General features: G+C 34.2%; 2 protein-coding genes across 5 annotated transcripts in view; one reads left to right on the forward strand and one right to left on the reverse strand.

Annotated features, from left to right (window-relative positions):
* LOC114339285 (galactosylgalactosylxylosylprotein 3-beta-glucuronosyltransferase P) overlaps window positions 1-27806 on the reverse strand; it is a 182248-nt gene that overhangs the window by 93930 nt on the left and 60512 nt on the right. The window lies entirely within an intron of this gene.
* Window positions 571-27588, forward strand: LOC126893153 (uncharacterized). The gene is made up of 3 exons (XM_050663104.1): window positions 571-2007; window positions 2134-2697; window positions 27577-27588. Exons 1-3 carry the CDS (start codon window positions 571-573, stop codon window positions 27586-27588), a joined length of 2013 nt encoding a protein of 670 aa, XP_050519061.1.

Raw genomic sequence — 27806 nt, forward strand, 5'->3', positions numbered from 1 at the left:
ACTATTTTGTTTATATCGAAGGACGGGACATACGGGTGTGGTCCTAAAATATTCACCTATGTCCAATTAGGCAAAAGGTAATAATTAAACCATTTTTGCCACGGTGGGGTGAGATTGAATAAAAACTCACACCATTTGATGGTCTACATCGACCCGGATTTTGGTTTGGTTTTCGTGTTTGTGCCGCTTTTTCGGACATTTTTGTGTGTAATACCTCTACAAGACTTGTTAGTTCGCGTCGCGATAAACTCTAAGTAAAAGAAAGTGAAGTTATTGTGTGTGGTTAGTAGCTGCCACCTGTTGCTTTATCAATTGGACTAATTTGGTGAGATTTTTCCATTTTTTAAAACTTTTATTGCTGATCCAAGGTAAACTCTGCTCAAAGACATTTTACGGTCAAAAACACTTTTGTAGACATTTAACGTAGACGCTGTATCTCTCTGTGAAACTTAGACTCTTATTCTCTCGCCGCGCTTGTTAATTGACAAAAAACTCTCCAGTGTAATTTAGATTTTGCCGCGTATCGATAGACTCTCTCTCGCCGTGTGTTCAATCGAATTCGAGATAGAAATGGAAGACCTCAAGAAAAAAAGGACGCCTTTGAAGGCTAAAATTACAAGAATCGAAAACTGGCTCTCACAAAAGGCTAGTACGGAAAAGGATGCGCTACAATTTCAATTTCGGCAAACAGAATTAAAAACCTGTTTTTTAAAATATGAAGAAATAATGGATCAGATAGACGAGATTGATGAAGCCGGTACTGAAGCAGAAGACAGGGTAACAACTGAGCAAAAATATTTCTCTATTCTCGCGGGCCTACAGCGTAAGATGGACGAGTTATTGTTGGGCCCCCCTCCTCTCAGATCAAATAGCACTCAGTCAACTGTGGCCACTGCTAAGGTTAGGCTTCCGGAGATCACCATGCAAACGTTCTGCGGGTCATTCTCTGAGTTCAACTCGTTCTACCAGCTCTTCGAGACGCTAATAGTGAACAATGAAGAACTCAATAATGTGCAACGATTTATTTACCTTAAATCGTTCCTGCGAAATGAACCCCTCCAGTTGATCGACAACATCGAAGTTATCGACGAAAATTTCGATATAGCTGTAAAAACTCTCAAAGATCGTTACGAAAACAAATCGCGAGTGATTAGCTTACACATTCAAAAATTGTTAAAGGCTCCATCTCTAGTTAAAAGTAATTCAAAGGCGTTACGCGAATTTTTAACTCTAGCTCAGCAGACGCTGCTCGCTTTGAAAAATATGTCCGTACCAATTGAGCATTGGGATTTACTATTAATTGAAATATTTTTACAAAAATTAGATTTTTCTACACATAGGGCCTTTGAATATGATATTGGGACAAAGACCTTACCTACCCTTTCACAGTTTTTTAAATTTCTCGAGAAAAAGTGTGATATTCAGGAAAAATTAAATGTTTCAGATCATGATAAAAAGGTTAATAACAGGTCTCAATCAAAAACATCTTTCTTCTCATCAGTTGACCAACCATCACACTCTTTCTCTGATAATAATTGTACTTTTTGCAGAAGTAATGCTCATAAGGTTTATCAGTGTAATGATTTTAAATGCCTCTCTTTACAGGAAAAATTTAATTTTGTAAAAGGTAAGAAACTGTGTTTTAATTGTTTGGGTAGTAAACATTTCTCTCAAGATTGCGGCTCTACTCGATCATGTACTTTGTGTGGGGGTCATCATCACTCATCCCTCCATGGAACCTCTGAAAATGTCTCTTCCTCTAGGAACATCAATAGGCAAGCTCTCTCTCGTGAGCGCAATGCTCAAACTCCTCAAAATTCTCAAGGTGCTTCTCGTGTTGTCGCTCCCATATCTACTCAGCATTCTTTTAATAATCGCAGCCAAAATGAAGCTTCTACTAGCTCATTCAGACCTCCTCTAGATATGCAAAACTCTCCAGATTCTCAGGCAGCCACGTCTCTCTCCGCTTTATCAGTGAAAACTGATGTATTGTTGGCTACCGCTTTAGTAACCGTTTATTCGAAAGACGGCAGACCCATGCATGCCAGAGCGCTCCTAGATAATGGGAGCCAACATTCGTTTATCTCTCGTGATTTGGTTGAGAAGTTAAAACTCATCCCTTATTTTAAACAGCTACAGATATCAACCATATCCGAAAACACCTCACTCTCAAACGAAATGTTAAACTTAGAATTTTTCCCCTATAATGTAAAGGACAGAAGTTTTAAAACTTCTTTCGCTGTACTCGATAGTATAACTTGTAGGCTTCCTAGAGCTACTATAGATAGAAGTAAAATAAAAGTCCCACAGGATCTCACTCTCGCAGATCCCTCGTATTCTGTTCCGGGTAAAATTGATTTGCTTCTGGCTGGTGATATCTATAGTGAATTATTGACGGATGGATTTATACGGTTAGGAAAAAATCTTCCCATTCTTCAGAATACTCACTTAGGCTATGTTATTTTTGGTACAATTAATCCTCAGGTTTTTCACCGTAATTCACATTTGGCTATCTCTCAATCAAATGTTTCTCTCTTTGTTCAATCCGAACCCGAAGAAAATCAGTTGGATAAGTTGCTTCAACAATTTTTCGAAATTGAAGAAGTTCCCCTCGTTAGTAAATTAACTCCCGATGAAGAATTAGCGGAACAAATATTTAGCAAAACTACTCTTGTATTACCTTCAGGCCGCTTTCAAGTAAATCTTCCATTTGTCTCTGAAAACGCTAATAAAATGTTAGGTGAATCCTTTAAAATGGCCTTTAAAAGATTTATGAATTTAGAACATAGGCTCTTAAAAAACGAAAGTACATACGCTCAATATAAATCTTTCATTAATGAATATCTTCTTCTCGAACATGCGAAAATAGTGCCTCTCTCTCTAACCAACGAAAAGTTAGAAAATAAATATTTTCTACCGCATCACTGTGTGTTTAAGGAAGAATCCTTAACAACAAAGCTTAGGGTTGTTTTTGATGGTTCGATGAAAAGCTCTAGTGGTTATTCGCTCAATGATATTTTACTCAAAGGTCCTACTCTTCAACCGGAACTTTTTGACATTTTGCTACGGTTTAGATTGTATTCCTTCGTTTTTACAACGGATATACAAAAAATGTATAGACAAGTTAGAATAAATCCTGCTCAAACCTCTCTTTTAAATATTCTGTGGCGTGACTCCCCTGAAAAAGACATTGCGTGTCTTGAATTGCAAACCGTCACGTATGGAACTAAAAGCGCTAGCTTTCAGAGTACTCGCTGTTTAATGGAACTGGCACAAACTCATCAGATTGAGTATCCTCTGGCCAGTGATGCTCTTCAAAATAGTTGTTACATTGATGACATTTTCTATGGCGCTAATGATGTACAGACTCTCCTTAAAGCTCATAAGGAAATAACTAGTTTGCTTGGAACCGCTTGTATCTCTCTCCATAAATGGTGTTCTAACTCAGACTTGTTTTTAAAAAATATCTCTTCTCTCTCTTCGAACACTACTTATGTAATAGCTCCAGATAATGGCTCCAATAAGGTTTTAGGTTTATGTTGGAATCCTATTCTTGACACCTTCTCAATCTCTCTCCCAAATTTTACCCTAAAGGACTCATACACCAAGAGAGAAGTACTGTCAATGATTGCCCAAATATTTGATCCTCAAGGCCTAATTAACCCAGTTACAGTTGTCGCTAAATTAATTATGCAAAAAATTTGGATTTCCAAAATTAATTGGAACGATAGCATAGATGCAGATACGTTGCATGAGTGGCTAAATTTTGTTCGCAGTCTCTCTCATTTTAAGGATTTAAATATACCTCGGTGTCTCTTCTTAAGTCAAGAAATCACCAGTGTTGAGATTCACTCATTCTCGGATGCAAGTTTAAAGGCTTATGGAGCTTGCATCTACCTACGTGTGATTTATAGATCTGAACAAGTATCTTGTTCACTTTTAGCATCTAAGAGTCGTGTCGCTCCGCTAAAACCCTTGACTCTCCCAAGATTGGAACTCATGGGTGCGCTATTGTGTAGTAAGCTCACAGCAAGGATTGCTAATATTATTGAAGAAAAACTCTCTCGCTTAGACTCTATAAATATGTGGTCGGATTCAGAAATTGTTCTCGCTTGGCTTCGTTCGCATCCCTCTCGTTGGACTCAATTTGTAGCAAATAGGGTTGCACAAATTTTAGATAATTCTCCTAACGCTCATTGGAGGCACGTACGATCCAAAGAGAATCCTGCCGACATACTCTCCCGAGGAATGCTACCCGCTGAAATACTTAAATCTTCTTTGTGGTTTCATGGTCCTCAATTTTTGAATCAATCTCGGTTGGATTTGTTGAAATACAATCCAAAAGTTTATACCTCCAAGTTACCCGAAGAAAGGAAAGTAACTCTTCACATTCGAAATGATCAAATAGATTTTTTCACCTCTCTTTCTGATAGGTTCTCTAATTTTTCAAGGTTTGTAAGAACTTTAGCATTTATATTCAGGTTGCCAATAATGCCAAATCGCCTTCTCATAAGTTATCAAATTCTCTTGAAGTAAGCGAACTTCAAAACGCTGAACTGAAGATTGTTAAGATGCTTCAGTATTCTTCCTTCTCGCTTGAGATTTCTGAGATTAAAAAAGGTAAAACTCTATCCAATAAGTCTCTTTTACGTTTAAACCCCTTTTTGGATGAAAATGAAATGCTGCGTGTAGGAGGTCGCCTTGGTAACTCAGACGTCACATTTGATCAAAAATATCCTCTTCTCCTTCCCTCAAAAAATCGTGTAGTACGTCTCATTCTTCAGAGAGAACATATCAGACTTTGTCACTCTGCTCCTCAAAATACTTTATCTCAAATTCGACTTAAATATTGGCCTTTAAATGGACTACGTGAAGTTAAAAAGGTCATACACCAATGTATGGTTTGTTTTAGATTTAATGCCAAACCCGCTATTCAGATTATGGCAGATTTACCAAAGGAACGTTTGCAATCCTCTCGAGTATTCGCTCATGTCGGATTAGATTTTGGTGGCCCCTTTCAGATTAAAGCTTCCAAACTCCGCAAAGCTCCCTTGATAAAATCTTATATTGCTCTTTTCGTTTGTCTATCGACTCGAGCTGTTCACATTGAAGTCGTGTCAGGCCTTTCTACAGAGACGTTTCTTCTCGCTCTAAAACGTTTTATTAGCCGTAGAGGCCTCCCTCAGACTATATTCAGTGACAACGCCACGAACTTTTTGGGAGCTCGTAATCAGTTGTTTGAACTTTATAAGTTTTTAAAAGAAAAAGAAAACTCTCGCTCTATTAATGATTTTTTGGCATCATCGCATATTCGCTGGAAAACCATAGTTCCTCGAGCCCCTCATCATGGTGGCATCTGGGAAAGCGCTATAAAGAGCGCAAAGCATCATATCCGTAGACTCATGGGTGATATTAAGCTCACTTTTGAAGAATTTACCACTGTTCTCACTCAAATTGAAGCTGTGCTCAACTCTCGACCGCTTTGCTCCCTCTCAAATGATCCCTCTGATCTAACCTATCTGACCCCTGGACATTTCTTGATTGGACAATCTCTTACGTCATTTCCTGAAAGGGATGTAATCCACATTCCCGAAAATAGATTAAGTTTATGGCAACATCTCTCTAAACTCCAGCAAATGTTTTGGAAAAAATGGTCAATTGACTACTTGAACAGACTCCAAAATCGCCCTAAATGGTTTCTTCCTCATAAGAACCTAGAGCCCAACGATCTCGTCTTGTTGATTGAAGATAACACTCCTCCTCTTTACTGGGCTCTAGCAAGAGTGATTGATGTCTTTCCCGGAAAGGGTGGCCGAGTAAGAGTTGCATCGGTCAAAACTAAAGATGGAGTCTTCAAGCGCTCTATTAATAAATTGTGTCCTCTACCAAATGACTGTTAAATTTAAGTTAAGTTTAGTGTTTTCGCTTAAGAACGTTGTAAGTTGATTTATGTTAGGTTAGGTTTATGTTAAAGCCAGTGCTTCAACGCGGGGGAGTATGTTGTGAAAACAACAGTTATTTACATTAATTTGCTTTTATAAAAATATCTCTCTGTAAATCTGTTGGGACAATCTGTATTGTGTTTAAAATATTTAATTCTCTGAAAAACTTGAGTGTAGCGTTGTGTGTTTCATAAAATATACATCTGCATTTTTTATAGTTTCGGGGTAAAAGCAGGTCATTTTGCCAAAGAAGTGTAACATGTGTTTGGCCCTTTTCAGGGCGAATGGTGTAAACTAAACTATCAAAGATAATAGTGCAGAGATTTGAATAGAATTTCAGCAGTCTCTTTCTGATGTCAGAGATGAACACTTTGTTCGCTTGTGCGTCTCTTTTCGCCGTAAAAATACTCTCTCCGCAATAATTAATAGATTAGAAAGACTCTTACGTTCTCTCGTTCGCTATTAAGACTATAATTTATCGTTAAGCCGCTTATTTGTCAAAATCGTTGTTGTTAATAAATGTTTTGTTCGCCGAATACCCTTATTTATCGCTAATACACAACCCTTTCTATCGTATTAATTAGCACCTTTAAAACCAGACCAAATTAAATCTTAGAACCAGTTCTCCTAAAAGTTCACTATTTTGTTTATATCGAAGGACGGGACATACGGGTGTGGTCCTAAAATATTCACCTATGTCCAATTAGGCAAAAGGTAATAATTAAACCATTTTTGCCACGGTGGGGTGAGATTGAATAAAAACTCACACCAGAAATAAAGGAAAATATTAATCCGAAGAAAGCTTCGGGCTATGATCTAATTACGGGCGAGCTGTTGAAAAATCTTCCCCGAAGAGCTATCATAAAATTAACAAACCTCTTTAACGGTGCATTCAGATTAAAATATGTACCAATGATATGGAAGATGGCGGAAGTCATTATGATTCCTAAACCAGGAAAACCAGCACATGAGGTTTCGTCATACAGACCGATATCTCTGCTTCCTGTAATATCGAAGCTGTTTGAGAAACTGCTCCTCAAGAGAATAAAACCAATTATTGAAGCAAGAAATTTGATACCGACACATCAATTCAGATTTAGAAATAAGCATTCAACAATTGACTAGGTGCACAGAATCACAAATATTATCGAAAGATCCCTAGAAGAAAAGAAAGTCTGTTCAACTGTATTCCTTGATGCTGCACAGGCTTTTGATAAAGTCTGGCATGAAGGTTTAACATACAAACTAAAATGTTTTTTACCTATACAGTATTCAAAACTTTTACAATAATACATAAAAGAACGACATTTTAGAATTAAGCAAGAAGACTGTTTTTCAGACTTAAAAGAAATTAGAGCAGGTGTTCCACAAGGCAGTGTGTTGGGTCCGGTCCTATACCTACTATACACGTGTGATATACCTGTACTGGAAGACAACACAGTTGCCACCTTTGCTGATGATACAGCTATTCAAGCAGTAGGGACGACAAGTGAAGAGGCGACCAACAAGGTCCAAATAGCAGTTAACCAAATACATAAATGGACACAAAAATGGAGAATCAGGCTGAATGAAGCTAAATCTGTCCATGTTAATTTCACCAACAAAAAAATACAATATATACCAGTTGTAATCAACAATATCCAAGTATCATATGCAGATACTGCTAAGTATTTGGGTATAACATTAGATACAAAACTACGCTGGAAGGTGCACGTGAAGAAAAAAAGGGAAGAACTAAATATAAGATATAAAAAAATGTATTGGCTAATTGGAAGAAACTCCACATTGTCGATGCATAATAAGTTACTAATTTACAAACAAATATTGAGACCTGCATGGACTTATGAATGCCCACTATGGGGGTGTACTAGACCAAGTAATATAACAGTAATACAAAGACTCCAGAACAAAATACTAAGAAATATTGTAGATGCTCCTTGGTATGTGACAAACAGTGATCTCCATAAGGACCTAGGAATGGAAACTGTGGATATAATCATCAAGAAGATGGCAGGAAGTCACGAGCAACGACTTCATATGCACGAGAATATTGAGGCAATCCAGCTCCTCGATACCACTGGGCAAGTTAGAAGACTGAAGAGGACAAAGCCCTATGAACTAGTTTAAGTGATAGGTGATAGTGAAAAGCAGAGCATAGTGCTTGTGCGCGTTAGTGGGTATGCTAGAATAGTGCACTATCTTGTTAGGTTAGATAAGAGACGCTATGGGGCAAGCTCTTAATTTTAAGGTACAGTAATAATTTAGGTTAGATTAAAATTGCTCATTGGTCAAGTATGACCAGATTGTAATTGTAATAATCATCATCGTAATGATGATTATGGAAAAAAATAGATTAAAACCTCTTCAACGTCCTACAGGATAAACGTGTAAAATTTTATAAAAATCGGCCAAGCCGTTTCGGAGTAGTATGGTAACTAAAACTGTTACAGGAGAATTTGATGTATATAAAAGTAACTGCGAATTAAATAATAAAAGTGGCTAACTTTGAACCTAATTAACCTAGGCAAAAAGTTTTTTTTCTGAAAATTCGTATAAAAATACCAGCTTTTGAAATCCTATAGTAGATTGACTTTATAGTCAATATTAACAAAGTTATTCAAATTGTTTAGAAGCCAAAAATGACTCTATTTTACTAAACTTTTTTGGGAGTGATAAGAACGACTTTTTATGATTTTTTTCAATACTTTTAACATATAACTATTATTCTTGCATGTGGTTTCCACAGAATTGCTATGTCATTATTATTTTCTGAACAATAACATTGCGAAAAAACAGCTCTTTGTAATAAACAAATTGAATAACATTTAAACTAATTGACGAATCTTAAAAAATTTTGTGCATTATATGGAATGTTTTACTCAACTTTTCGTGCAATATGAAAGTCTTAAGGCCATTTTCGCAAAAGTTATAGCACATTTTTTATTTTTAAAATTTTAGTCTTATTTTGCACTTTCCGAAACAAAAAAGGATCGGACTAAAATTCACAAAGTGCAATTTTAAACCTTGGCTCATCTACAAAAAGAAGAATATTATAAATAAGATAATTAATTACCGTATTTTTACCTGTAGCGATTTAAACGAAAAAACTGCCATTTTTGACCCTTATTTGTTAATAACTAAGTTTCTCGTGCGAATTGTGACGGGAATTTTTGTATTTATAATGTATTAGGTATATAGTACCCAAAAAATCCATCCCTCAAATACAAATCATTTTGTATTAAGCTTAAGATAAGGTTTTCTGTAATAATTGTTTGGCAACTATAAAGGATTGGTTATTACACATAGGCCTGCAGTTCACATCCCTGTTTAACACGTAACCGATTCAATTTTGTATTAAATATTAATTATTATTTATTGTTAAATAAAGTGGAGCAATAATTACATACATACATAATCGATTGCTTCTTTTACCATTAGGTGTCGAGAATTCCTCCTTTATATAATACTCTCTGCAAATTTACGCCACTTTTTCCTATCTGCTGCTAAAACTTTTGCTTCTTGCCACGATGTTCCTCTTTTCTTAAGTATTTCGTTTACACTAGTGTTCCAGCTTTGCCTTGGCCTGCCCCTCATGCTTTTACCCACTGCTTTGGCCTCCCATGTCATTTTCACTTGTCTGTCGCCACTCATTCTTATCATGTGTCCAGCCCATTTTAACTTCTTTTCTTCAACTTTTCCGTTGAGCGATTTTACCTGTAATTCATGTCTTATATCTTCGTTTCTTCTTTTGTCTAATCTTCTTGCTCCCACCACTTTTCTTAAGTATCTCATTTCTGTAGCTTGTAATCTTTTTCTCTGTCTGTCATTGAGTACCCAGTTTTCTGCCCCATATATTGTAATTGGCATATATACGGTTTTATATACTGTCATTTTGGTTTTTCTCGATATTTCTTTTTTGTTTAGGAAATTTTTATACAGTGAATAATAAGTTCTCGTTGCCAATTTTATTCTGTTTCCAATTTCATCTTCTTGTGTACCTTTGTTGTTTAACATTATTTCCAAATACTTAAAGAGGTCTACTTGCTCGATGTTTTGCCCTTCGATTTCAATATTTACAGTTGCTTCTTTGTTGGCTATTGCCATTACTTTAGTTTTCTCCATATTTATTTTTAAGTTGTAGTTTTTTAGTTCTTCTGCCTAGATTCTTATGTTATCAGCGAGAGCCTTTTCAGTTCTTGCAACTAATACAATGTCATCAGTAAATGCACAGGCTTCAATTTTTATTTTAGTTTTTTTTACATTTTTTAGTTTTTTTCCAACACTTTTTAATAACTTCATCCATAACAGAAATAAATAACAGTGGGCTCAGCACTCCACCTTGTCTAACCCCGTCGTTGTTAGAAAATTCGCCTGAGATTAAGTTACTTGTCCTGACCAGGTTTTTTGTGTTGACATACAAACTCTTTATTACACTTACAAGTTCTTCATCTACTTCCTTGTTTATCAGGCTTTGCCATATTCCTTTTCTATTGACCATATCAAACGCCTTTTTCATATCTAAAAACGCCAGGTACAATGTTTTGATTAATAATTATTAGATATATTTATTTAAGATTTGGCAACGATGTCTTGGTAATCGATGATACACATTTGATTTTATCTTGTACTGGGTGGTCCAATAAGCCGATCTCTCGGCTATAATATATCAGAAACTATTCGTGTTATAACTTTAGGAGAAAAAATTCCTTAGTAAAAGTGGCCAAGAGAAATCGCTGGAAATAACTTTCAAGTTTCTGGGTTAACCGCTAGGGGGCGTAACCTGTGAAGAAAAATTTGAAAACCAGTGTTTTGTGAAATATGCCCAATTATACCAAGTGGTAAATAAGTAAACTAGAAAGAGGCCTAAATTCTGCACAAAGTTGTTCAAGTACTTTTTTTTAATTTTTTCAAATAAAGGGTGGGGGAGAGTGGGAAAGTATTTGTGGATAAATACCTATAACTTTGGTTTGGATCAACCTATTTTAACGAAATTAGTGTCATTAGAAAGAGTGTGGATGATTTAATTTATATAAATCTACTATAATACAATTGCATTTAGTTTTAATTGCCATGGGTAGAGGGTACTTTCGAATAGAAAACATTAAAATTTGTTTTTCTTTAAAATGTTTAATGGAAACATCTATTTATTGCAAATTATAATGGAACTGGATTAAATTCATAACAAAATGGCGCAAACCGCATGTTGATAGCTTTTGTCGAATTCGAGATATGAATAAAAACGCATAAACATAAGTAAGTATAGTATTGACTCACCTTTTATTATAACTTAAAATTAAATATGTGAAAGAAGGATCATACAAATATCTCGATCATTAAAACTTAATGTCCAATTAAATGTTCAAATTGTTTTCCATCGTTGTCCACACAAAGATGTAATCTTTCGCGCGTAGACATAACATCTGCTTCAATCTCAGCTGTTGATATAATATTTATTACGTTTATAATGCGCTGTTTCATGTCGTCTCGCGTGGTTGGTCGAGTTTGGTACACTAAGTCCTTCAATCTTCCCCACTGATAAAAGTCCAGACATGTTAAGTCTGGAGATCTAGCTGGCCATGAATATATACTTCCCCTTCCAATCCATTTATTTGGATAACTTGCATACAAATAATCTCGAACTCGTCTGGAAAAGTGCGCAGGACACCTGTCATGTTGTAATATCATATCTCTTATTGTTTGTAAGGAAATATCTTCCAATAAAACAGGCAACTGATTTTCCAGAAAATCCAAATATGTTTCGCCATTTAAAATTCTATCAAAGAAATATGGACCTACGATCTTTCTATCAACTATACCACACCTAACATTAAGAATCCATCTACCTTGAAGCTGCACCTCCTGTATCCAATGTGGATTTTCTTCAGCCCAATAATGCATATTATGCAGATTAACACCACCCGCACTATTAAACGTAGCCTCGTCTGTCCACAAAATCTTTGACATGATATGCGGTTGTTCTTCTAGCAGACCTAACATCCAATTGCAGTAATCCAGCCTTGCATCCAAATCTCTCTCATGTAAAGCTTGGTGGAGAACTACATGATAAGGATGCAGTGTAAAAAACAGAACAATAAATATTGGTGAAAAAGAAACCACTATATTTACTAAAACTCAAAAAATCTTGAAAAATCCACAATTGTTTCACAAGATAAATCGTGCATAAGTATTTTTAAGAAACGGAGAAAAGCGCCGTTTTGCCTTTTTTTATCGGAATATTAAAATAACAGTTGAATCTAAAGTTTAAAGGGAATTCCAAGTTTCTGACCTAAACGTTCACTTTATAATATGAAAAACCAACCTGTGATGTTTTAAAATCCTTAGAAGAGTAGTTTTGGGTATGTTTAATTCTATAGAGATTTGCCGACTACTTAAATGTGGGTTCTGTTGAATTAAAGCAAAAACATTGATTGAATTATCTTCGGTCATACCTCTACTACGTCGTTTAAAACAAGGACGATGAAAATTACCAGTTTCTCTTAATCTTCTTGCCTTTTTTTCAAATACTTGTTTGCCATAATGTCTCCTGTCAGGATATCTTACAGAATATATACGTGAGGCAATAGCGGCATTTTGGTGACATTCGAAATAAACTCCAATCTGAAATTCTGCATTTGATATACTCATCACGAATTATTAGTACTGATAATTAATTACTAATATTACCAATATTAATATCTATTGAAAAAAGTGCAATCTTCAATTCGAATTATAATATAACACTTCTTAACAATGTTTTGACTGCCGTCAATAAATTAAACAATATGAACTCCCCGTCAAATTTATTGTCGTAGCCTACTTAGTTTCGAAAAAACTATTTTTAATCGTATGAAATAACAATAGTCAAAATAGGTATTAACATTAAGATTCTTCTGCTAAAAAAAATTGATAGTACCTACTGACTTATTTTTTAATTTAATTTATAATACAGGGTGGGTCAATACTATACTTACTTATGTTTATGCATTTTTATTCATATCTCGAGTTCGACAAAAGCTATCAACATGCGGTTTGCGCCATTTTGTTACGAATTCAATCCAGTTTCATTATAATTTACAATAAGTAGGTGTTTCTATTAAACATTTTGAAGAAAAACAAATTTTAATTTTTTCTATTCGAAAGTACCCTCTACCTATGACAATTAAAACTAAATGCAATTATTTTATATTATATGTAAATTAATTCATCCACACTCTTTCTAATGACACTAATTTCGTTCAAATCGGTTGATCCAAACCAAAGTTATAGGTATTTATCCACAAATACTTTCCCACTCTCCCCCACCCTTTATTTGAAAAAATAAAAAAAAGTACTTGAACAACTTTGTGCAGAATTTAGGCCTCTTTCTAGTTTTTCTCATTTAACACTTGGTATAATTGGGCATATTTCACAAAAAACTGGTTTTCAAATTTTTCTTCACAGGTTACGCCCCCTAGCGGTTAATCCAGAAACTTGAAAGTTATTTCCAGCCATTTCTCTTGGCCAATTTTACTAAGGAATTTTTTCTCCTAAAGTTATAACATGAATAGTTTCTGATATATAGCCGAGAGATCGGCTTATTGGACCACCCGGTACATAAACAATGAATATTGTGCAGTAAACAAAGTTTTAAATTCAAATAATCTAAATAGAACAAATTTAAGGATTAACTATTGACTTGAAAATAAAAACAACAATAAAATAAAAGTTAACTAAAAAAATATTTAAAAAAATGGTAAGTCATAAAACCACAAGTAGGTTAGCTGATAAGAGCGAGATAACATTCAAATAGAACTACCGGACGAATGAAAAATTTTTGTTGCCGGAATTAAAAAATATAACGCGAAGAGGGGAGAATACAAAATATTCGACAAAAACTCGAAGAAATTAACGGAAAAAAGAAATAACTATCAAAAATTTTAAAAAATTAGAGAATTTTGTAGACATCCGCCTAAACCTAAAAGTAAGTGAAAATGCGCACAAAATAGGTGATATATACTGTCATATAAAATTACTCAATGATAACAAGAGACTGTTTCTAATAAGAAATAGTCTTTCTAGTAACCAATAATTGAAGCATTGGAAATGTGGATTCATAGACGGATGCTAAAGATACCTTGGACAGCAAGAAAAACTAATGAAGTAGTCCCAAGGAGGATCAACAAAGATAGAGAACTGCTAAAGACTGTTAAACACCGGAAAATGTCTTATCTGGGACATATAGTGAGAGGAAGTCGATATAAAATATTACAACTGATCCTTAAAGGCAAAATAGAGGGTCGTAGAGGTGAAGGAAGAAACCAAGTTTCTTGGTTAAAAAACATTCGTGAATGGACTCAGACATCAAATGCAGGCCAGGGGTGTAACAGAGGCCCCCGCAGCATGAAGCTTGCGGGGGGCCCCAATATGTCAGGAACCCCATCTTGACGTCTAATAAATATATGTAAAAATGTGTTATTGTTGTACAGGGTGAGTCATGAGGAACTGTACATACTCCTACCTCATATAGAGACCCCTATGGGGAATAACAAATGACCATTAAAAAGTGTCTGCTCCCATTGTTTAATAATATACGCATTTTGACAGAAATTTTCATTCGTCATAATTTTTGAACGGTCAGATCGATGTGTCTCTTATTTTGGTCAATCGTTACACTATTGCCACCTAATCAACTGATTTATTCAAACTAGAAAAAAATCAGGTCCGGCTTTAAAAAAATTAGTTCGTTTTGGTCTTAGAAAAAATTTCACCCTGTATAAGCTTTTTGAAAACTCTAATATGAATTTTACAAATTAGACAAATAGAAAATTAAAATAACATATTTATTTTTTTCCGCACACGATTGCTTAATTTTTTATAAAAAAATCAAATTTGATTATGAATTAAAAGTTTGGTAAAGTGAACCACAGATTTAACAAAATTAACTTTTATTACCAAAATTAATTTTTTTTGAACAAATATTTAATTTATGTTGCCACCAATCAACTGATTTATTCAAACAAGAAAAAAATCAGGCCCGGATTTAAAAAATAAGTTCGTTTTGGTCTTAGAAAAAATTTCACCCTGTATACGCTTTTTCAAAACTCTAATAGGATTTTTACAAATTAGACAAATAGGCAATTAAAATGGCCTATTTATTTTTTCCCTACACGATTACTTAATTTTTTATAAAAAAAAAATCAAATTTGACTATGAATAATTAAAAGTTTGGTAAAGTGAACCATAGATTAAAATAAAAATAACTTGTATTACAAAAATGAATTTTTTTTAACAAATATTTAATTTATGTTATCACCCAATCAACTGATTTATTCAAACTAGAATTTAAAAAATTAGTTTGTTTGGGTCTTAGGAAAAACTTCACCTTGTATACGTTTTTTGAAAACTCTAATATGAATTTTACAAATAAGACAACTAGGCAATTAAAATGGCATATTTATTTTCCCCACACGATTACTTATTTTTTTATTAAAAAATCAAATTTGACTATGCATAAATGGGTTTGGCAAAGTTTTTGCATAGATTTAAAAAAATTAACTTTTTTTACAAAAATTAATTTACAAAAACAACGTTTTTCTGAAAATTAAAAGTTTTACCATTTTTTTTTTCTATAACACGTCTACATCTAAAACTTCCCATAACACTTCTTTTGGACTCTATAGTTTAACATAGACGTGATCAAATTGATAAATTTTAAATATTTCCACCTAATTTTTGCGATTTACAAGTTTGCAACTTTTACAAGAAGAAGACTGAAAGTCTACAACAATTTTCGTAGTCTTCACAATAGTAAGAGGTATGTGCTTTAAAAATTTCAGAAAAAAATATTAAAATGGAACAGAGTTGTAGCGAGTTAAACCGTGAGTTCATTTTTTTTTTTTTCATTTTTAGGTTAAAATTCCTATTTTGACAAATTTGATTTTTTATTAAAAATTAAGTAATCGTGTGGGGAAAAAATAAATATGCCATTTTAATTGCCTATTTGTCTTATTTGTAAAATTCATATTAGAGTTTTCAAAAAGCGTATACAGGGTGAAATTTTTTCTAAGGCCAAAACGAACTAATTTTTTAAATCCGGACCTGATTTTTCTCTAGTTTGAATAAATCAGTTGATTGGATGGTAACATAAGTTACTTATTTGTGCAAAAAAAATTAATTTTTCTAATAAAAGTTATTTTTTTTAAATACATGGTTCACTTTACCAAACTTTTAATTCATAGTGAAATTTGATTTTTTTATAAAAAATTAAGTAATCGTGTGCGGAAAAAAATAAATATGCCATTTTGATTGCCTATTTGTCTAATTTGTATAATTCAAAAGAGTTCAATTAGAGTTTTCAAAAAGCGTATACAGGGTGAAATTTTTTCTAAGACCCAAACGAACTAATTTTTTTAAAGCCGGACCTGATTTTTTTCTAGTTTGAATAAATTAGTTGATTAGGTGGTAATAGTGTAACGATTGGCCAAAATAAGAGACACATCGATCTGACCGTTCAAAAATTATGACGAATACAAATTTCTATCAAAATGCGAAACTCGCCCTGTATATTATTAAACAATGGGAGCAGACACTTTTTAATGGTCATTTCTTATTCCCCATAGGAGCCTCTATACGAGGTAGGAGTATGTACAGTTCCTCATGACTCACCCTGTATTATTGAAAATGTATAATGAATCAATTACAGTACTGAAAACGAAGTTGCCCATCAGATAGATACAATGTATCGTATGTATGTATTGTATGTATTAATAAAATTGTAGATATATTCGCTGATAGTAGTGCACGAAGAAAATTGTTCATCTCATAGAATAATACTATGTAATAATGTAGTCGTTTAGTAATGTTCTTTCTATTTTATTCTATACCAATAAAGATGAAAAATGTAAGTTGTCCTAAACAGTGCATGAATACACTAATAGCCGAGTAAATGCCTGTTTTGGGGTGTAATTATCAGCGTCACGACGTATTTGCCAGACAATTTGGTTTAGATTCTACTTATCCTCCACTTCAAAGTTGGAGTTGTGCCGTTGGTTGCTTTTACTTGGGGGGTGAAAAATATACGTTTAAATTAAGTCCGTAAATGGATAAATTGACTAATTATGAGCAGCTTTTGTTCTATAGAGCTTCTTTATCTAAGTCAATTCTTTTTAAGTGTCTTGCGAGTGCAAATGTTTATTTTTCAACAAAAAACCACGTATTCAGGCGGTTTTTCGCAAATAACTCAAAAAATAATTATTTCGTCGAATTAAATATTATCGAAAAATTATCGAAAAATATTTTTAGCAAAAATGCATCTTATAAAAAACAAAAAAAAAATGGTGTAGCTATTCATGAAGTCTATCGACACAGTAAAAGGAAAGTTGTAGCTCATGAAAATATTCGTTCAATTTCAAATCACATATTTCAACGTGAAATAACCAACAAACGAATCCCTTTTCGGGGAAAACTCATTGAAACTTTTTTTAATGTTTAAAAATGAGCTTTATTTCTATCTTTATAGCATTTGTATCGCATTTTATAGCAAGCTTCTAGCATCAAAACTAAGCGAGTTACGCTCAAAGTTCGAGGGGGGCTCTTTACAATAGAATTTACAATAATATAAAATTAAAATTTGCAGTTCAAATGTTTTTGTTTTAAACACATATTTCGCTTCCTACGAGAAGTCTTGGATCCGCCCTGTATTAGTGATACGAAAAACCTCAAAGAGTAAAGAAATGTAGGTTTTGCTCTTTTATAAATATTTTACTTTTATTTTGTTTTTCTGGAAAACAAAAATTGTTTAAGATATGGCTGTTCACAATTTGCATACACTCGTAATTAGTGATTCGTTAGAGCCCTTTTAAATAAAACCCATTCAAAAATAAGCACTTTGAACCGGTGAAACTTACAGGTCATTGATTAGTCAATGATTAGTTTCATTTGAGGTGCTAAATAGGGAGAAATTTTCACAATTTTTGTTTACCAAAAAAAGACTTTAACTGTATTTTGAGCGTACCTAATCGCTTAGTTTTGATGATGAAATTTGATGAAATTTTTATAAAAAGTAAAAATACCTAAAACTTATTTTAAACACTAAAAAAATTTAATGAGTTTTCCCCGAAAAGTGCTCCATTTTTTGGTTATTTCATGTTGAAATATTTGATTTGGAATTTGACAAATAAGAACAATTCTTCATGAGCTACAAATTTGCAATTACTTGGTCGATAGACTTCATTTTTGTGTAAGCTACATGTTTGCTGCTACTTACTTACGAATAGGTAACTACTTTTTGAGTTATATGCGAAAACCCGCCTGGTGGGTTTTGTGGTTTTTTGTTGAACAATGTTGAACATTGTTGAACACTTTCACTCATAAATAACTCGAAAAGTAGTATTGACTGGACCACTTAGGTGTTGACATTGAAAATTACACGATATCGCCTTATTTATAAGTTTTTGTGACACATGTCGCATTTAGTAATTTTTCAAGGGGGCCCCATTTCTAATTCTGCGGGGGGGGGGCCGACAGATTTTGTTACGCCACTGTGCAGGACAGTTATTATTCCATATTGAAGAAGCTTATCAAGAGAAATCCAAAGAAATTGCCGGAAAGATAAAGACAAATATGTGTCTAACATTTACCAGGAAGTAGAAATCCACTTACATCGAAATGAAACAAGAGATCTCTTTCAGAAAGTAAAGTTACTGGCTCGGGAATTCAAACCCAGAAATTACGCTATAGAGGATGAGACAGGTAATATGGTAAGCGATATGGATGCGGTTCTGGAGACTTGGAAGAAATACTGCACTTCTTCTTCTTAAAGTTCCCTCTCCTATCGGAGGTTGGATATCATAATGGCTATGGTCACTTTGTTGGCTGCTGCTCTGAATAGTTGTAATGAACTACAGTTAAACCATTCTCTAAGGTTCCTCAGCCAGGAGATGCGTCTTCTTCCTATGCTTCTTCTTCCTTGGATCCTTCCTTGCATAATAATTCTCAGCAACTCATATTTTTCTCCTCTGGTAATGTGACCCAAATATTCCAGTCTTCTAGTTTTTATACTTTTCATAATTTCTAACTCCTTATTTAAACGTCGTAGAACTTCAACATAGGTAATCCTTTGAACCCACTGAATTTTCAATATTCTTTCGCTTAACAGCACATTTCGAACGCTTCTATTCTTCTAATGTGTTGTCTCTTCAATGTCCAAGCTTCCATTTCGTATAGCAATATAGAAAATATGTAGCATCTTAGAGCCCTCAATCTCAGAGGCAACTGAAGGTCTTTGTTTGTAAGCAGTGTCTTCATTTTTATAAATGCTTGCCTTGCAGTTTCAATTCGGACTTTAATTTATTTGCTTTGGTCATTTTTGTCATCAACCCAAGTTCCCAGATATTTGTATGTCTTAACTTTTTCTATTTGGGTTTGCTCTATCATTAACCTTTCATTTCCATGATCTGTTTTTGAGACAATCATAAATTTAGTTTTTTTCTTGTTTATTTTTAGTTCGTATCGAATGCAATAATCGTTAATTCTATTTAGCAATTCTTGTAGCGATTCCAGGGTGTCTGCCATTATAACGGTGTCATCAGCGAATCTTATGTTATTTACTATTCTTTCGTTTATAGAGATTCCATCACTTAGTTCCGCTATCGCTTCCTGAAATATGGCTTCACTGTACAGGTTAAACAGTAGCGGCGACAGAACACACCCCTGTCTTACTCCTCTCTTTATATCAATATTCTCGGATTCTTGTTCTTCTATCTTTATATTGGCCTTTTGATTCCAATACAGATTGATGATAATTCGTAAATCTCGTCTGTCTATATCTCTGTTTTTCAATAATTCTATTAGTTTTTCATGTCGGACCCTGTCGAACGCTTTTTCGAAGTCGATGAGACAGGAATAAATATCCAGGTTCATATCTAAGCATCTTTGAGAGAGGACATTAAACGCAAACAATGCCTCTCTTGTTCCAAGTCCTTTGCGGAACCCAAATTGGGTATCATCCATATCATATTCTAGCTTTCTGTATAATCTTCCATGAATCACCTTTAGAAATATTTTAACCACAAAATACTGCACAGAACTCTATAAAGCTGAAACCTCTAACATTAATCATATAACAGCACTGCAAGTCTCAACAACAACCCTAGAACCAGATATTCTAAGGTCTGAAGTCGATGAAGCCATAAAACACCTTAAAAGAAATAAATCACCTGGCTGCGATGACATTACGGCAGAATTTTTACAGAACATGGGTGAACATGGTCTCCAATTAATGTGGAGACTGTGAAATCATGTATAAAGAATCGGCAAATGGCCCAGTGATTGGTGTACCGCACTATTTACTCCCATTGGTAAGAAAGGCGTAACGACAAAATGTAGTAACTACCGAACCATCTCACTAATTTCACACCCAAGTAAAATTCTGTTGAGAATCATCAAGTGTCGCATGCAGACATACCTGGATAGACAAACACCACAAGAACAGGCAGGCTTCGTGAAGGGTAAAGGCACAAGGGAGCAAATTCTTAATATGCGAAAACTCATTGAGAAAGCACGAGAATTCAAAATTCCGATGATCATCTGCTTTCTGGATTATCAGAAGGTATTTGACTGTGTAGACTGGACAGTTTTGTGGAAAGTTCTACATGAGATGGGGGTTCCTGATCATCTGTCAGCTCTGGTGAAAAACCTATATGAGAACAGTGAAACCAGAATAAGAATTGAAAACCATAAGTCCAATCCTTTTAAAATAGGTAGAGGAGTCCGACAAGGATGTATTCTATCTCCAAGTCTTTTTAATTTCTATGGGGAATATATAATGAGAAAATCACTCGACAAATGGAATGGCGGTATTTCTATCTCAGGAAAGAAGATCTCAAATCTCAGATATGCAGATGATACAACATTAATAACTGAATCCGAAGAAGAAATGTCCAGCCTGCTGCAGCTAGTGGAAGCCGAAAGCAATAGATGTGGTCTCAAGATCAATAAACAAAAAACAAAAATTATGATAGTAGAATATTCAAATTCACTTCAGACAACAGGAGCCTTAGACCAGTTTGAAGTGGTTAACGAGTTCAATTATCTAGGATCCTACATCAGTAATACAGGATCTTGTGAAACAGAAATACGTAGGAGAATAGGCATGGCCAAAAACGCTATTAGTCGATTATCGAAAATCTGGAAAGATCGCTCCTTGTCGAACAACACCAAAATAAGATTAGTACGTGCCTTAATTTTTCCCATATTTAATTACGGATCCGAAACATGGACAATGAAATCGGACGACAGAAAAGGGATTGACGCATTTGAAATGTGGTGCTGGAGAAGAATGCTTCGGATCTCATGGACAGAACACAGAACAAATCACTCAATCCTCCAAGAGCTTAATATTCAGACTCGACTTTCCTCTATTTGCCTCTCCAGCGTCTTAAAATTGTTCGGCCATATTGCAAGAAGAAGTGATGATAATCTTGAGAGACCTATAATTTCGGGAAACGTTGAAGGGCGCAGAAGTAGAGGTCGCTCACCTACTCGATAGACGGATCAAGTACAGAAAGCCAGTGGAAAAACATTCTCTGAATCCATGAGGGAAGCTCAGGACAAAAGCCGATGGAAAGAGATAGTTGCTCGTATTATAGGGAATCACGACACTCAGCAATGAGGAAACGACTGAGAAGGAGGAGGAGGAGGATTGAAGAAGATCGAGAAGCCTTCGCAATGGTGATCACCAACGCCAACGTCGGATAATCCTGATATGACACGTGAACAAGAAGTAACTAAGAAAGAATTCAAAAAGAACTATAGGATGAAACAAATGAGGAAATGGTAAAGATATGGGTATAAAAAACAAATACAGAAGAAGAACGAAGACATTAATAATTACCAAGCAAACAAAAATGGCACAACAACTGGAATAGACTAGAAAAAAACAGATCACAATAGAAAGTTGCGAGTAATAAAACTAGAAATACAGCCACTGGCAACATCAAAACGATGCTAACAATAGGAAAACGGGAGGAAGTAGCAAAAGAATTGATTATAATATAGATTTCTTAGATAATATACACTGCGCGTCATAGAAAACGGGCACCCTAAAAAATGTGTAATTTTTGAGGTCGCGTATCTACTAAACCTGTTGTCCGATTTAAGTGATTTTTTGAATACAGTCTAGCCTTATTCTTTGTCAATATCTTGTAATAATATTTTTGCTAAACAGGTAAATTTTCATTGTATACCGGGTGTTCGAATCAAACTGTGTTTTTTCTCAAAGTTCGCAATATCCTGTGGAATTTCCTAGCATTTATAAAATACTGAAATTAAAACCCAACTATAGCCTCAGGTTTTCTCAACATTCTGTTTTTTGATTCATTCGCTTATGTTGGATAATACCAAAGTTAGCTACTTTAACAACTAGCCTAGCCATGTTCTTTTTCAGTACAGGGTGTTTCTAAACAAGTGCGACAAACTTTAAGGAATAATTCTACATTAAAAAATAATGACAGTTTGCTTTATAATCGTACATCCGCAAATGCTTCATTTGCGAGATAAGGGATGTTGAATTTTTTCTTACAAACTGACGATTTATTTATTGCTTTAAAACCGGTTGAGATATGCAAATGAAATTTGGTGCGTTTTAAGACGTAGTTGTCGCACATTTTTTGACATATAATTAAGAATTTTATATTCACCATTGACGTGCATACGGGTAATAAGATCGGTCATATTACCGGTATGAACGCCAATAGTGAATATAAAATTCTTAATTCCAAGTCAAAACATTCGCAATAACTATCTCTTAAAATCTACCAAATTTCATTTACATATCTCAACCGGTTTTTGGGCAATACCGTTTTTTCATGCAGAATTGCCCTTTAAAGTTTATCGCACTTATTTACAAACAACTTATACTGATGAAGAACATGACTAGTTGTTAAAGTACATAACTTTTGTATTATCCAACATAAGCGAATGAATCAAAAAACAGAATGTTACGAAAACCTGGAGGCTATAGTTTGGTTTTAATTTCTGTATTTTATAAATGCTAGAATATTCCACAGGGTGTTGCGAACTTTGAGAGAAAAACACAGTTTGATTTGTACACCCGGTATATAATGAAAATTTACCTGTTTAGCAAAACTCTTATTACAGGGATATTGACAAAGAATAAGGCTATAACATATTCAAAAAACCACTTAAATCGGACAAGAGGTTTAGGAGATACGCGACATCAAAAATGACCCATTTTTTAGGGTGCCCGTTTTCTACGACGCGCAGTGTAGATAGAACAGGTGGACACTTTTCTACGATTTCGGTAGAGAATAGGTCTACTTCAGGGAAGCGACTTTGCTCATGCGAGCCATGCGTTACTCTTAATTCCTTCCTGAGAGAAATCATGTCCCAGTCCTTTATGCTTCCAAAATCTAGTTAGCTTTTTCCTATCCTTCCCTGATGAAGGGCAGCAGCGATTATCAGTATCAGCTCCAGGGCAGAGAAAATGATCTTGAAAGTGGACTACCACGCATGACTGGGGCAGTTTAAATGCTCGTGGTACTGCGATGGGGAAGACAATGGAAAACCACCACCCCATATTATTCCCTAGTTCATTCTAATGGCACTGACATATGACAAGATCCGACAGGAGAAGACAAGCACACATGGCTTCCCAGACCGTTATCCAGCGAAATACTTGTGGCAATAGAAAGAAAATAAGGATAAAATCAGGCATAAAAATAGGCACATGGAATGTGAAAGTCTCTACGATCCCAGTAAGACAAAAAACGCCAAAGTGAGATGATTAGTCTCACCTACTAGTTCTTGTGATAAGCGAGAGGCTCTGGCTAGGGACTGGTAAATATACCATAGACGACTACGACATATTCTATTCCGAAGAAGAAGGCAATAAGCACCGGAATGGCGTGGCATTCATTCATCATCATTATCACGTAGCGCTACAGCCCTGGGTGGGACCTGGCTAACTGTACAACTTTTTTCCAATTTGTTCTGTCTTCCATCAACCAAGGGTCAAATGGAATGTTCATTTTCCGGAGATCTGTTTGGATGTTATCTCTCCATCGCATTCTGGAGCGTCCGAGTGGTCTTTTGTCCTTAGGAATCTCCTCCCATACCAGTTTTACAAGTCTCTCGTTATGAAGTCTGTGCACGTGGCCTACCCATCTTAGTCGCTGTGATTTAATTTCTTGGACAATATCGGTGTCATCGTGCTTTTAATTCGATATAAGTTCTGAGCCTATACTGGTTTGAGTTATTGTCGTGGTGAGGTCCGAAAATCTTTCTAAGTATTTTTTGTTTAAAACGTCTGAGCGATTCTTCGTTTGCTTTGGTCATGGTCCACGTTTCGCATCCATATGTTATTACAGGTCTGACGATGGATTTATGGATTTTGATCTTGGAACTTCTCGTAAGATTTTTGATTTTATAAGCTTAACCCAGTGCAAATAGAAAGCGATTTGCCGATTGGATTCTGTCTTTTATTTCTTCAGTAACATCGTTGTCAGCTGTGATTACGGCCCCCAGATACTTAAAACGTTGTACTCTTTCGAAATTGAAGATGTTGACCGTCACATTTTGTTCTATCCTGTCTCTTCGTGTCGTTCTATTTAAACACATATATTTCGTCTTCTCTTCATTAATCTTCAGCCCTACTTCACTTGTTGCTCCTTCCAACTTGTTGAAAATGTCTTTTATGGATAGGATGGAGTCTCCAATGTCATCTGTGTATGCTAGTAATAGCTTGGGACCTTGAAATGATGGCAGTTCTGTTTCTATTTCGGCCGACCTCATGGCTTTCTCTAATACAAGGTTCAAAAGTAGTGGAGATAACGCATCACCGTGTTTGAGTCCACTGTTGATTTCAAAGTTGCCAGACAGTTTATTATTTGCACGTACTTTATATATTTCGCCCTCCATACAGGCATTTGGTTATCCGAATGAGTTTCTTTGGTATTGAGAACTCCGCCATGGCATTCCATAATTGGCTTCTTTCTATGCTATCGAATGCCTGTCGAAAGTCTACGAAGAGAAGGAAAATCTGTGATGCAAAAGAAAAATGGTACAGCAGTAAATGTCTTGAAATAGAAGAAAAGCAGAAAGAGAATGACACGTTTGAGATGTACAAAAAGGTGCAAGAAATAACTGGACCATATACTTGATATACAAAGAAATACTATAGACAATGAACAAAACAAACTGGATAGGTGAACGAAATATATTGAGGAACAACTGTATAATGATGGAAGAACAGAAATTCAATATGTGACCTATAAGGTACGATGGATATGTATAATACTGGACACGCGCCAACTCGTAACTCTTAATGACAAACTTCATTTTTCATTAACTTTTTTCGAATCCTGAGAAAACTAATAAGTATTTTTGAAAAATTTAAACGCAGAATGAAAGATTACGTTATTGGCGAGGGCCGAAAGTCCCTGAGAACTTCTATAATGTTTATTTTAATAAGTTACAGGGGGAAAAACTAAGAGAAAATTTAGTGTGATATTTAATTTAAAATATCTCATTCAAAATAAACTTTTTATTTATTCCAAGGGACTTTCGGCCCTCGGTAATAATATAGTCTTCCATTCTGCGTTTAAATTTTTCAAAAATATTTATTGGTTTTTTCAGGATTCGAAAAAAATTAACACAACGTCCGTGGTAATATTTCCAAATCTATCTTTGTCATACAACGCACTCAGTCGAATAGAATATTATCAGCATACTGTCAGTCAGACAGTGACAATCAGTGACAATTTTAAATATTTGACATGGCATCGGGAATATTTTGAGTTGTTGATTAAATAATATTGATATAGTGTATTTGATACATAATTGATTTAAGACGTGAACTTAATAAAAAGTTATTTATTGTGTATTATTTGTGGAAGATCCAAGCAGAGAATATATCAGGATAATATATTCTGTGATCCAAGTATTTTGTTGTTAAAGATGCTTGTAAGCGTTCCATAGTAACAATATATTATTAAAAAATCACTTTAACACTTTTCCTCTTTTCTCGATTGAGTATTAGTTTTTGTTGTACCTATAAATTATTACAGTCACTGAATACATAGGTACTTAGTGAAAAAATTATCACATTTATCAACTGAATTAATAATTTGCAATTATAAAAATAACAGTTATCCAAGAACATTAAAAAGCAATCTCTTTAAATTAATGATGACATTTTCAAAAAATGTCATTCTAGTCATGTTTACATATCCATACCAGTGTGAATTTTACTACACGTCAATATCATTCTAGTCATGTTTACATATCCATACCAGTGTGAATTTTACTACACGTAATTTGCCGTGTAAAGACAGAAAAAGTAGGGGTAGCCGTAAAATATTTGTGAATTATGTACCGATAGGCTTAATAAAATAATTGAAACAATATCGTATGTATAGACCAGGGCGGATTTGTAAAAAAAGTCTATTTGCGGATATGCGAGGTGGCATTCGGATTTTTGCAGATAAAGTTACGTGACAACTTCAATAATAATAGTTGACTTATGCTCCTTCTCAAATATGCCCGGAACATTAATAAAAAAAAATTAAAATGTTTGAAAATTTCGAAAAACATTGATTTTTTTCTATTTTCTTTGCTTATAACTTTAAAATGATTCATTTTGGAGCAAAGTCGTAGGGAAATAAAATAAAGATAATTAAATTTTGTATGATATACGACTAGTTAAAAATGTCTTAAATTATTACCCTTTCTGTAAAATAGCAATAAATACAAAATAAGGGGGCAAAATAAGCCTCTTTTTATTCAGTGTTTTTCAGCAACTTTGGTTGCACTTAAAACCTTCGTAATGCGCATAGAAATTCCTTATATCACATACTTAAATATAACATACTTAAATCGTCCAACAAATTTCATTAAAATCGACCTGATAGATTTTGAATAATAATTTTGCAATCTAAATTTTTTAAAAATGTTCAAATTTTTTAAAAACTTTCTGAACAAAAAGTAGACCATTTAGAAGTTTGCTAATTTTTTCGCATATAAAGAGGCTCTCTATCTATCTAATACACTTTACAGAATTAAAATCGGATTATCTAAGCGGCCTCAGCACTGTTTTAAAGTTATAAACAATTTTTTGGCTTATAAACAAATACAGTGAGGACGTTTGAGTTGGAATAAATTCATTTTCTGGAGAATGGGCGTCTCTGGAGTTAAATCCCGAAATAGGTCGATTTTTATTTTTAAATTCTAATTTTTTGGTATACATATCATACTAGTGACGTCATCCATCTGGGCGTGATGACGCAATCGATGATTTTTTTTAATGAGAATAGGGGCCGTGTGATAGCTCATTCGAAAGGCTATTCAATTTTGTATTCACTGATATAAACATTAACATAATTATTTATACAGGGTGCCCAAAAAAATTTTTTGAATTAATTTAATTAAGACAAAAAAAGAATGTAGGTAACCTATTTAATGCAAAATACATTTTACTGCAGTCAGAAAACCGAAAACAATGTGGATTTGAAAAATAAACATTGCTTTTCGCTTAAATTAAATGTTAAAACTGCTAAGAGGCTGGTAGGTGGCAACTAATATTGAATTAAGTGAAAAGCAATAGTTGTTTATCAAATAAAACATTTTTTTTCTGTTTTAGGATTCGACCTAAACAGACCGATTATTCGACCGATACCTACATTCTTCTTTTGTCTCAATTTAATTAAAAAAAATATTTCGACTTTCTCATGTAACTCATCCAAGAGACAATACATAAATGATGAATAACTTTTACACCACCTTTAAAGAGGGTAATTTATACAAGTACATACCTGGAATACCGTATTAGATTATCAACATCGTTAGTAATTACTTAGAAAAGAAAGTTAC

This window comes from Diabrotica virgifera, chromosome 10 (genome assembly GCF_917563875.1).
Source record: "Diabrotica virgifera virgifera chromosome 10, PGI_DIABVI_V3a".
Lineage (NCBI taxonomy): Eukaryota > Metazoa > Arthropoda > Insecta > Coleoptera > Chrysomelidae > Diabrotica > Diabrotica virgifera.

Bases quoted from the DNA above. Each gene is read 5' to 3' on its own strand.
- LOC126893153 (XM_050663104.1), top strand. From the start codon at position 571: ATGGAAGACCTCAAGAAAAAAAGGACGCCTTTGAAGGCTAAAATTACA. The intron at 2,008-2,133 runs GTAACCGTTTAT...TATTTTAAACAG, and splicing joins TATTGTTGGCTACCGCTTTA to CTACAGATATCAACCATATC.